This window comes from Chiloscyllium plagiosum, unplaced genomic scaffold (genome assembly GCF_037043375.1).
Source record: "Chiloscyllium plagiosum isolate Xiang-an unplaced genomic scaffold, Cpla_swu_hap1 HiC_scaffold_17, whole genome shotgun sequence".
Taxonomy (NCBI): domain Eukaryota; kingdom Metazoa; phylum Chordata; class Chondrichthyes; order Orectolobiformes; family Hemiscylliidae; genus Chiloscyllium; species Chiloscyllium plagiosum.
Genome location: NW_028270155.1, coordinates 35835316 through 35847538, shown reverse-complemented (window position 1 = coordinate 35847538; position 12223 = coordinate 35835316). Strand labels below are relative to the sequence as shown.

Sequence of the window (12223 nt, the reverse complement as noted above, 5' to 3'; positions counted from 1 at the left end):
CTCAGCTGCAGTTTAAAGGTTCATAGTTCTGTGTTGACTCTCTGTTTAATGGGTTAGAAGTAAATTACCAAGTGTGTTGATAAGACATATGGCACAATGCTATGCAAATCTGGCACTTAGAGCATGTACCAGCAGGCAACACAGCAGACACACATAATTTGCATCAAGAAAATTGTCATGTCTCAATGTAGAAAGAAAATAGTGCTCAGTCAAGGTGGCTGTTGCCAGTCAGAGTGGGGTTGGGGGTGGTGGTGGGGGGAGGGGGGGGGGGGGGGGTGAGATCTTGGTACAGTCCATTAAGGGTAACATCTATGTACAATTCAGGGGATTCAACAGGGTCAGAGGGTCTGTCTCACTATCATGTGGGAGTGGGCTTTGTCACTTGCAGGTGCAGTGCAAACAGTTAAGGAATTAGCAGTTCATCATTCAGGGGGCAAGGGAAGACGTGCTTCAGGAGAGTGGGGATGGGGATGGCTCACTACGGGACTGGAGGTAAAGATGAGAGTTGGAGTTGAAGTTGAAAATGGTGTGTAGGGATGTGTGGGTGGCATTAGCGTCCAATTATTGTCAAAATCACGTGACAGGAAGCCCTTCAAAGGGCAATAACATATTAGATTAGATTACTTACAGTGTGGAAACAGGCCCTTCAGCCCAACAAGTCTACACCGCCCCGCCGAAGCGCAACCCACCCATACCCCTACATTTACCCCTTACCTAACACTACGGGCAATTTAGCATAGCCAATTCACCTGACCTGCACATCTTTGGATTGTGGGAGGAAACCGGAGCACCTGGAGGAAACCCACGCAGACACGTGGAGAACGTGCAAACTTCACACAGTTAGTTGCCTGAGGCGGGAATTGAACCTGGGTCTCTGGCACTGTGAGGCAGCAGTGTTAACCGCTGTGCCACCGTGCTGCCCACAATATTATGCACCTGCAGAGTACAGATTGACATTAATTTGCTATAATCCATTGTACATGAGAATTATATGCAGTGTATCTGTAGCAGGAGCAAATGCTGGTCACAATGTCAATTATGTCATTGATCCTTGCAAACTGAAGATAAATATCTTGGTATTCTGGGAGTTGCTGTGACGCCAATATCTTTCTGAATTCTTGTGATTGATGCTGATGAACTGGGAGGGCAGGTGCAGTCTGATGTTGTTCTACACAGCAAGTACATTTCAGAGATGCCCAAAGGAGGAGCCTACAACTTGTAAATGTGAGGTGTGTCCTCCCTAAACAGTTGGTCATAATGAAGAACATGGCTTCGCTTGGGCTTGCTGCAATACAGCATCCCTTGACACTGATCCTTAACTGTCAACATAATGTCATTAAGGTACTGCACCTTTATCTACTTGATTCTCCTCCTCTTGCTCTAATCCCCTCCTCTTGCTCCAATCATTCATGGAGACAGCCAATTCAAATTAGTTTTGGGATAGCACCATTGACAGTAATTGAACACTGAAGTTAATAAAAATCCGAGACTCATTTCTAACAGATGGGTGAGTACTTGCTGCATGAGAATCACTGTACTAAATACAAAAACTAATATAACAGGTCATTGTCAACAAGCAGTGCATCAATTACAGAAGCAAGTCATACAGAATCCATTCTAAATTTTGTTTTCCTCTCCTTAAGACAATGACACATTGTGAAATTATTCCATTGTGTTAGCATACTGCAATATTTTAACTCAGATAATTTATGCAATGTGGGCAACAGCTTGCATACTCACACCCAAAATTCCACTCAGCTCTTCCTCCCAAACTCTGACCATTCACACTTGAAATTAAATTTTTTTTCTTAGTGTTTCAGTTTTATGGGGATAAAAGTTTGGAGAATGCTGTTTGTAGCCCAGCTGTATACCTATTTCCACCTCCAAATCATTTCCTTGCAAAATCTCTGTACCTCCTTTAAGATCATCCTTACAATTGACAGAAGATCATCAACTTGAAATATTAATCTTAGGTGGAATCTTATTCAACGATTGGGAGATCTGCACTGTCACTTCCAGGAAAGGTAGCCTCAATATATACCAGTCAGACAGGCCTTCATCTGAAATTGGGACCTGATGGGCAGTATACCAACCAGCAAGAACTGCCAGCCTATCTGAGGCAGGCAGTTCTTGCATGCAGCAGCACCTAGAGGAGGCTGTGGCTGCTTTTGTAACTATATAACCTCAAAGCCCCAAAATTATAGAGAATCCAGGACAAAGGTAAATTGTTGTTGGTGGGGATCTCAGTTTGGTGTTATGGGAGTGGTGGGAAGTAAGTGCTAGGTAGTGGCTGAGCACTTTAGTCCTTAATTGGCGTCAAATGGTATCAGGGTATGAAGGTCAACCATGAGCCTTCTTGCCCAGAACTTAACTCTGGTTAATTAGCCACTTTCTGGAAGTGGGTGCCAGGTCTGTGAGCAGAAGATTCCACTCTGTGTTTCCTTGCACAAATGCTGACCAATCTACTGAGTTTTTCCAGCTTTTCTTTTGTATTTATTTCAGATTTATAGCATTTGCAGTATCTTGCCTTTGATTTTATCTTCGAGTCATAGAGTTATACAGCACAGAAACAGACCCGTCATTCCAACTTATCTGTGCCGAACAAATATCCAAATCTAATCCCATTTGCCAGCAGTTGGGCCATAGGCCTCTAAACCCTTCCTATTCATATACCCATCCAGATGCCTTTTAAGCATTGTAATTGTACCAGACTCCACCACTTCTTCTGGCAGCTCATTCCATACACACTCCACCCTCTGAGTGAAAACATTACCCCTTAGGTCCCTTTTAAATCTTTCCTCTGTTATCTTAAACTTATGTCCTCTGGTTTTGGGATTTCCCCACCCTGGGAAAAGACCTTAGATATTCACCCTCTCCATGCCCCTCATGATTTTATAAACTTTTAAAAAGTCACCCCTCAGTCTCTGATGCTCCAGGGAAAACAGCCCCAGCCTATTCATCCTCTCCCTATAGCTCAAACCCTCCAACACTGGAACATCCTTGTAAATCTTTTCTGAATCCTTTCAAGTTTCAGAACATCTTTCTTATACCAGGGAGACCAGAATGGAATGCAGTATTCCAAAAATGGCCTAACCAATGCTCTGTACAATGCAACGTGACATCCCAACTCCTATACTCAATGCACTGACCAATCAATGCAAGCATACCAAATGCCTTCTTCAGTGTCCCATTGACCTACCACTCCACTTTCAAGAAACTATGTCTTCTTAGAACTTCTCTTCAGCCAATTTTTAGGTCATCTGTCCTAATATCTCCTGATGTGGCTCAATGGCATGTTTTGTTTTATAATGCCTATGAAGTACTCTAGGACATTTTATTACATTAGAAACACCATTTAAATACAAATTGTTGGTATTTACACACTGAGCCAGGTGAGGAGGTAAAACAAAAGAAAATTATTTAAACAACAGACACATTGATTCATAAATACTCTTACTGAAAAGGAAAACTTTAATCTTTGTATTTTTTAATTCTAGCTCAGCTGTTCAAAAAGATCAAAATTTCTAAAAATACATGCATTTACATTATTTGTAAAGAACACCAGTACTCCTTTATTTTGTTTCAGGATTGATTTTGCAGGTCAGCCATCTAACTGGACTCCCCCAATTTGGAAAAATTCTTGTAGGCAGTAGTTATCAGGAAGTAAAGGTCTATTGCATCAAGTTAAATTAATAGAAATTGAGACAACTTTACTCTGCAAAATCTCCATTGTTACTTCCCATAAACACCACTCCATATTGTTAATATTTGATTTTTGTTTATTTCATGTGAATGTAAAACCACGAGTTGTACAGTTTTAAAAACAACAGTCAGAAGTGTTTTGTATATTTCTATTATTGGCCATTGTATCACTTTTTCAAACACACTCAGTAGATATGTATCAAAACATTTGTAGAGTGTCTGATATCAGAATAAACACGTAACAGGGTGTTTGTAACATCTTACAAAGAAAAATTTCAGATTCTGGTTTGTGTTTGCTATTCTGATGACTGGGTTTAACTAGAAATCTGAACAAATTCTGGCTGTTACGTTTTCAGTATTGTTTTGTTTATTGTGGGTTATGGTCTTGTACCTACAAAATTTTCATTAGGAGATCGAAGAGAATGATATGGATGATATTCCTTCTCGTAATCATGAAAATGCATGCCCAAATCTATTATTTTTCTTTACAAAGAAGTTCCTTTTAACACATTGTTGAAATGAATTCCCTTTGCCATCTTTAATTCTCTTAGTGTGTGTTAAGTCAAAAAGTGTTTTATAATGCCTGGGCATGGTATGGTACAGACTCCCCAAGGCGATGACGGGAAGAGATAGTGTTATTTCAAATGCAAATTTAAAACAAAAAGTTCTGAAAAAAACATTTGGGTAAGCAATTGTTTAAACATTCCAGTCATGTCATGTTTATGAAGAAAATGGTGATTATTGCCTATTGATTCCTATTGTTATGTAGTATTCCATCTGTGAGCAAAAGGATACATTTACTGTAGCATTAAGGTGATTTTCCTGGCAGAGATAGAAATGAGATACCTACTGTTGTATAAGGCTCCTTCTCAAAGGGTTAATGTTGTAGTCTGCATTAAGCTCCGCTCAACCTAATAATGTGATCAGAACTCGAATGGAGAAAGGGAAAATTTCTTAGGATCTCAAAGTGGACAACTGGTTATCCTGCATTTACCAATAGTCTTAGTAACAATATCTATCCTGCTGAAATAACTTGTACCTAATTTTAATTATGCCATAAATGACATCTAGTTGAAGACAAAAGCCTCTTGTCAGCAGTGTCCTATTTTAGACCAAGTAGTTCCCGTAGATACAATTAGAAAAGTTGATAGTGGCAGCAATTAACCCAACCGTACACTGGCTGTGGTTGGCCTTGCATTCTTATATCGCACAGTAGAAGTCAGTGTTATCTGAATATTTGATTTAGTTGGACTAAAGAACACCTTCAATATTACATCTCTGCACCATGTCAAACTTGAACATAATTCTACATGTACCTGGACATCTCAGAACTTTATTAGGGATACAGAAATAGTAAACTTATTGTATTCTTGCCCATCTTCAACTTTCCTAAGCTTGCAGAACAATCAGTGTTAACTGTTGGGAGGGCAACCTGAAGCAATATAGAAGTGTCACCGGTATATTGATATGCAATTATCCTTCTGTAATTGCTGAGATCAGGCACTTGTTGCAAAATGCAAGAAGATCATGCACGAGCAGCTTTAATAGATTATTAATATGAAGGTTGTTACCTCATTGCATAGCAGTTTGTAGCATCATATAGCATGATGAAACCTCTCCGAATTTATTATTTTAATTACCAATTGTTCTACTCTATTTTGGTCTCATGTTTAACAAGGTAAGAACCATAAAAAATGTACATACATGCCACCATTAAAGTATCCTAGGTGTAAATATTTATTACAATAATTACTGATTAAGTGTTCTGGAATGTATATTATCACCTTTCATTGAAAAGAAAACAAAAACAGACTTATTTAATGTTCCTTACATAAACATACACTATTAATGATAAAGGAATGATTAAAAGCACCTAATAATTGTATAAAATTTTAACACTACTGCATCATAAGAAATACCTCACTAATTGCACATTTTCTAACTACACTGGATAATAAAAGAGCACCCATATTGATTGAACCATCTATGTTTTTGAAAGCTCCTTTTCTGCATGTAAATGTTCCAGGTCCCTCAGACTTGAAAGTGAAGAAATTAGTGTACTTAAAATTATGTAAGGCTCTTCAGTATTTTCTCCTGAACAGTGCTTGGAATCAGATGTATTATTCTACTGGGAAACACTGTTCTGGAAAGGTGAGGTGGTTGAATATACAGTTCGTTTCAGTAAAGGCTGCACTGGTCGATAGTTGTCTACCATATTCTTTTGCTTCTCCCCAGTGGATGTGTAAAACAAACTGCGAAACGTAGCTAACTGTAAAAGAAAATATAAATTATACAAGTTAGCACAACTTGTTAGATTGCTGGTATGTGGTGCAAAATGGCACCAACAATGAAGGTTAAAAACATGTGCCATATACCAACTGGGATAGTTCATGGAAGTTTGCCTCTCATGATTGTTTCTCTCTAATAGAAGAAGATGCCTGTGGTCTTTCATAGACTATTTACAGAATTAGCGAACCTAATAAGCTTTTGTAAAGACAGTAACCAGCCTGCAGAGATTAAACAATACCACGTGCACTCACAATCTGGTCAGATACACCACACTGATATTTGGTAATTTATTGCCAGGGGTAAAATTTAACCTGTGGCAGAGTTCCCTGCTACACCTCTCACATAATCAGTGGAAACACAAGCAGTCCTTCAGCCATTACACACTATTAGACTTGCATCTAAATGAATGGATTATGTCCTGCCACTGTGGGCCAATCAGAACAGGCAGTAGTCTGTAGTCCCACAAGGACCACCTGTAGCAGTGGTCACTGTTGCGACAATAAGTAGTCTCCAGTATCTGAGTCCAGAACCAGGAAGTGTTTCATGATGGTACAGAGGTGAGTCATTCAGGTGTGTGTGTCGAGAGAGAGAGAGATGGGAATCTTGATGGAAAGGCCCAGTAATGGAGTGGGGGAGAAGGTTTAGAAAGAGTGGGGGGGAAGAGGAGGTGCCCAATGGAGGGAAGAGGGAGTCCTTTACTACTGAAGCTCCAAAAGAGAAAGCGAGGACTGCAGATGCTGGAGATCAGAGCTGAAAATGTGTTACTGAAGCTCCAAACAATGGATTAAATTATGTTTTGTTAAATTGGGGTTAGTTGTAAAGCACTTTCTGTCAGGAAGGACAGTCATACAGTCCAGGTCAGAAGTAAGGTTTATGGTTTCATAGCTGGTTTTATGATGTGAGATAATATAAACTTAGGCTAACAAAGGTGAAATAGTTTCAGATAAATGTCTGTTACTCAGAAATTTAGCCACGGTTTGGTGTGTAACAGGTAAGTGTGTATTAGTTCATATAGTTGTTTTGAATGTAAGATTTGTTTAGGCATCAAAAGTTATTGTATAGTCAGTGATTTTGTAATTACAGGATATTGATAGGTATCAAGATATTTGGATATATCAGTTGGTGCACTTGGGCTGATATTGGATCACTAGGGGTTACACTAAATATACTCAATGGACACAGAAATTACACATGCCACCACATCAGTAAAGATGGAAAACGCTGGCAATTTGATACACACAAAAGCTGTTACACATGAGTGATCTTACAAAGTGACTGATGCATCAAAAATGAATCAGGAGACAGTAAGAAGCGATGTCCCTAAGACGGTAATCAACAAATAAGCTTTAAAGGCATGCCTAAGATCTTGTAGAATGATAGATGTATTAATAAAGGTTAAATTGGGTGAGAATTGGTTGTTTAAAAATTGGTAGTTAGTTATCAGAGGGCTGAGCATCTAATGAGAGCTTTAGTTCAGTTTACCAGTCCATTAAAAAAGTGTCAACTTGGACTCTGTTTAAAAACATTTGTATTCTGGTCATGATTTGGAGATGCCGGTGTTGGACTGGGGTGTACAAAGTTAAAAATCACACAACACCAGGTTATAGTCCAACAGTTTAATTGGAAGTACACTAGCTTTCGGAGCGATGCTCCTTCATCAGGTGATTGAGGAGGGCTCAATCCTAACAGAATTTATAGCAAAAATTTGCAGTATGATGTAACTGAAATTATACATTGAAAAATTGATTGTCTTTAAGCCTTTCACCTGTTAGAATACAGTGATAGTTGCAATTCTTTCACATCTAAATCACAAAACCCTTTTTTTTAAAGTTGCATTCTCGGGTTAGCTGTTAACAATGGGTGATAGCTAGACAATATGTTGAAGGTGTTAACCCCCTGTGTTCTCTGTCTATGCCATGATGTTTATATTGATTCTAATCTAAAAAGTGAGATAATAGAGTTTTACATGAATTCATGCAGTTTTTGAGCAAAGTGCAATGTAACACTGCAAGTACAAATTCACGACATAAAATATATATGTGTGCATGTGGGTCTTTGTTTGTCTGTGTGTGTGTGTCTGTCTGGGGTGGGGGTTGTGTGTGTAGTGAGTGCAGAGTGTCCTAAGTCTGTGAGGGGGTGCATGTGTGGGAGTGTGTTTGTCTATAAGGGTGTGTGTGGGTGTCTGTGTGTACCTGTGTCCATGTGTATGTGTGTGTGTAGGAATATTTGTGTGTATGTATAGTGCAATGGTGATCACCTGTAACACACACACACACACACACACACACACACACACGGACACAGGTACACACAAACATGCACACAGACACCCACACACACCCTTATAGACACACACACTCCCACACATGCACCCCCTCACAGACTTAGGACACTCTGCACTCACTACACACACAACCCCCACCCCAGACAGACACACACAGACAGACAAAGACCCACATGCACACATATATTTTATGTGGTGAATTTGTACTTGCAGAGTTACATTGCACTTTGCTCAAAAACTGCATACATTCATGTAGAACTCTGAGCTCAAAAACTGCATGAATTTATGTAAAACTCTGTTGTTATCTCACTTTTTAGATTAGAATCAATCTAAAAATCAGGTCATAGACAGAGAACACAGGGGGCTAACACCTTCAACATATTGTCTAGCTATCACCATTGTTAACAGCTAACCCGAGAACGCAACTTTTAAAAAAGGGTTTTGTGATTTACACATGAAAGAAGTGAAACTATCACTGTATTCTAACAGATGAAAGGCTTAAGGACAATCAATTTTTCAATGTATAATTTCAGTTACATCACACTGCAAATTTTTGCTATAAATTCTGTGTTACGATCGAGCCCTCCACAATCATCTGATGAAGGAGCGTCGCTCCGAAAGCTAGTGTACTTCCAATTAAACCTGTGGGACTATAACCTGGTGTTGTGTGATTTTTAACTTTGTTTTCTGGTGTATAATTTCAGCTGCAAAGAATGATACAGTTAAATGTAAAATGTTTCAGGGTATGATTACCAAATTCTTTTTTTCTGAATGTGAACCTGATGACCAAAAGAAGAATAAAGTAGTAACCCAGGTCCATATGGCTACTTCAACAAAGAGCAAATGAGGTAAAGCTGTAGTACTTTGATTACCTTACAAAAGTAGAACAAGAAGAAAACTTACCTTCAGAATTGGTACCTGGTGGTTATAAAATGGATGAAGGTTTGGACAGATTGCTATCTTTGGATAAAATTTATCAAAAAGGTGATTTGTTGATTGCTTAGGAGGTTTAGCCAGATTTTGACAAATTTTTTAAAAAAATGAAGATTGTACTGTGGAAGAGTACATATGGAATTCAGTAGGTTTGTATGCAAGAATGAAGAAATTTTATTTTGAAATTCCTTAATCTGCTGGCATTTAAGTTGTTGGACTGTGCCAAAGTATCAAGTATGGATAGACGCTTAGTTTTGACTGGGTTTATAATTGTGGGATAAAATATACACTTCTAGAAAACAAATGTCAGAAGCACTGTAAAATTTCTTTTGGAGTATTTAAATAGGACTTGAGGGGTAACTTTTGCACACAGCGGGTGGTGTGTATATGGAGAGCTGCCAGAGGAAGTGGTGGAGGGAGGTACAATTACAACATTTAGAATCTATCTGGATTTGTATATGAATAGGAAGGGTGTAGGGGTATGTGGGCCAAATACTGGCAAGTGTGACTAGGTCAGATTGGGTTGTCTGTTCGGCGTAGTTGAGTTGGACTGAAGGGTCTATTTCTGTACTATATGACTCTATGATAATATTGGACTTCTCCTGCATTCCAATTCTTCTCACTGCTCTCAACCTTGAGGCTGGATAGGAAGTGACCACTAATTTTGCACTTAAGCACCTCAAATGAAGATCAGGATAAGTGAGTCCCATGGAAATGCCAAGGGTACAATGCTTGGGGGAGTTTAACTTTTAACTGTAAGGATCAATAAAGAGTCTTTCTTGAAATTAATGTGCCCAAAGATTTTGGTGAAATTGGGTTTCTAAATGCTTGCCCAAAACAAGTTATATTTTTCCTAAGAAACAAATTCAGAAACATATATTTTACATTGAGTGATCCTAATGCTGCAAAATAGACAACAGACTACCTTCATGCAAATGTCATAATATGAACAGAATACACCTTGGACTGATTGTAACAAGGTTAACCAGCTAGACATCAGAGTAGGAGTTTCCTGACTGGACCAGATTAACAGCCCCAATCAGGGAGCCCTATCTGACATTTAAAAAGGGTGAATACAGAGATACTGATACTCTGGTGCCTAACTGTGCATGAAGCAGTACTACAGTCAAGAGCTGTTCATTTGTGAATAAAGGGTGAGTTGGTGATGGGATACTGGGTTCTGTGGAGTTATTTCAAACCCAAGGTCTGATTCAACTCCTGTTCAAGCTGTGTACTGTATGATTCTATGGAGGGAACTGGCAAATCATATTTATCTGAATAATGTGCAATGTTCTGTGACCATCATGGTTAAAAACAAAGCCTAATGACACAACATTAACGAGTTGCAAAGGTGAAGAGTCAGTAATAAGCTTTGGGAGTCTTAGATGCACCATCTATGTTGCAAGTTGTCTGCTGTTATGAACATACAACTGAAAATGAATGACATTAAGGGGTTAGATGGTCACTCACAAACAACACAATATCTCTGGAAGAGCCAAAATACAAAGCCAATTTAGGAAAAAAATGTTAGGGCAGAATCTTCTACTCCCTTCAGTAACATGAGTAAAGGTGAGAACGTTGGAAGAATAGTGCAAAAAATGGAAAATAATTGGTATTTACTTTGTGTTATGGAACAGGCCAGAGCCCCTCAAAACATTTCAAGAAAGTAGACCAGACCCTAACTTTGCTAGTTGTTTTAAGCAGGTGTATAGTGGATATTCCAGGAGTGATGCAGCTGGCCCAACCACTTAGTTTTATACTAAAGAGAATTTGCAAAATTACCAAATGAAACTCAAACAAAAGAAAACAGAGTACAGAATAACTTAATCCATGCAAAAGCGCAACAGATTATCCCAAGTTAATGATGCTGTTCAAAATACTTGCAACAATCCCTGTAAACACTCCTTGCCAAAAAAAGGAAAAATCAAACACAGGGTCTTACAGGAGAGATGTCAGAGAGAGGGAGGATCAGCATGGACCTGCTTCTTTGGGTCCAGCAGCTTCAAAACTGACTGCTGGCTAAAACCAAACCAAACCAGAGAAAAACTAAGCTAGGAGAACTGGCCACTCCTCCTTCATTGTACAAGCATTTCTAAAAAAACTTGAAAGCCTTTTTACTGATGCAGTATCTGTTAGTTATAATCAAATTGGCCCTAAAACTCACCCAAGCCAGACCTCTCGGCAACTATGCATTTATGACCCTTCTGAAGAAAAAAGGACAATGTAACCTTGTTGAAGGAGCAACATCATCACATTTGAGAAAAAGAAAATTCCCAAGAAAGACTTATTTCTATACGTTTGCTTCTCATTAGCAAAATATGCCTAATTTATATATCACTTAGAAATCTCTTCTCCTTCCCAGAGGAACTAGATGGTGAAAACACACAGAATGAAAGTTGATGTGGTCTATATGGACTTCAGTAAGGCATTTAATAAGGTTCCACACAGCAGGCTATCGCACAAAATACAGAGTTTCGGGATTGAGGGTGATTTAGCAGTTTGGATCAGAGATTAGCTAGCTGAAAGGAGAGAGGGTGGTGGTTGATGCGAAATGTTCATCCTGGAGCTCAGTTACCAGTGGTGTGGGGCAAGGATCTGTTTTGGCGCCACTGCTGTTTGTCATTTTTATAAATGATTTGGATATGGGCTTGGAAGGATGGGTTAGTAAATTTGTAGATGACACTAAGGTAGGCAGAGTTGTGGGTTACAGAGGGACATAGATAAGATGCAGTGTTGGGCTGAGAAGTGGCAAATGTGAAAAACTGTGAAGTTCGCTTTGGAAGAAGTAACAAAAATGCAGAGTACTAGGCTAATGGTAAAATTATTGACAGTGTATATGAACAGAGAGATCTCGATGTCCAGGTGCATAAACCCCTGAAAGTTGCTACTAATATTGATAAGGTTGTTAAGGAGGCATATGGTGTGTTGGCGTTTAATGGTCGGGGGATTGAATTTCGGAGCCACGAGATCGTGCTTCAGCTGTACAAGGTAAGGCCGCAGCTGAAGTACTGTGTA

At 39.0% G+C, this 12223-nt stretch overlaps 1 protein-coding gene across 2 annotated transcripts in view; it reads right to left on the bottom strand.

The window, feature by feature from the left end:
• Positions 1-3758: 3758 nt before the first annotated feature.
• Positions 3759-12223, bottom strand: part of ca5a (carbonic anhydrase 5a) — a 45348-nt gene continuing 36883 nt past the window's right edge. For both annotated transcript variants that reach the window (XM_043706812.2, XM_043706811.2), the window contains one exon: positions 3759-5971. In XM_043706812.2, the coding sequence (XP_043562747.1) occupies positions 5828-5971 (144 nt within the window). In that variant the 3' untranslated portion in view covers positions 3759-5827. The remainder of the gene's footprint in view (positions 5972-12223) is intronic.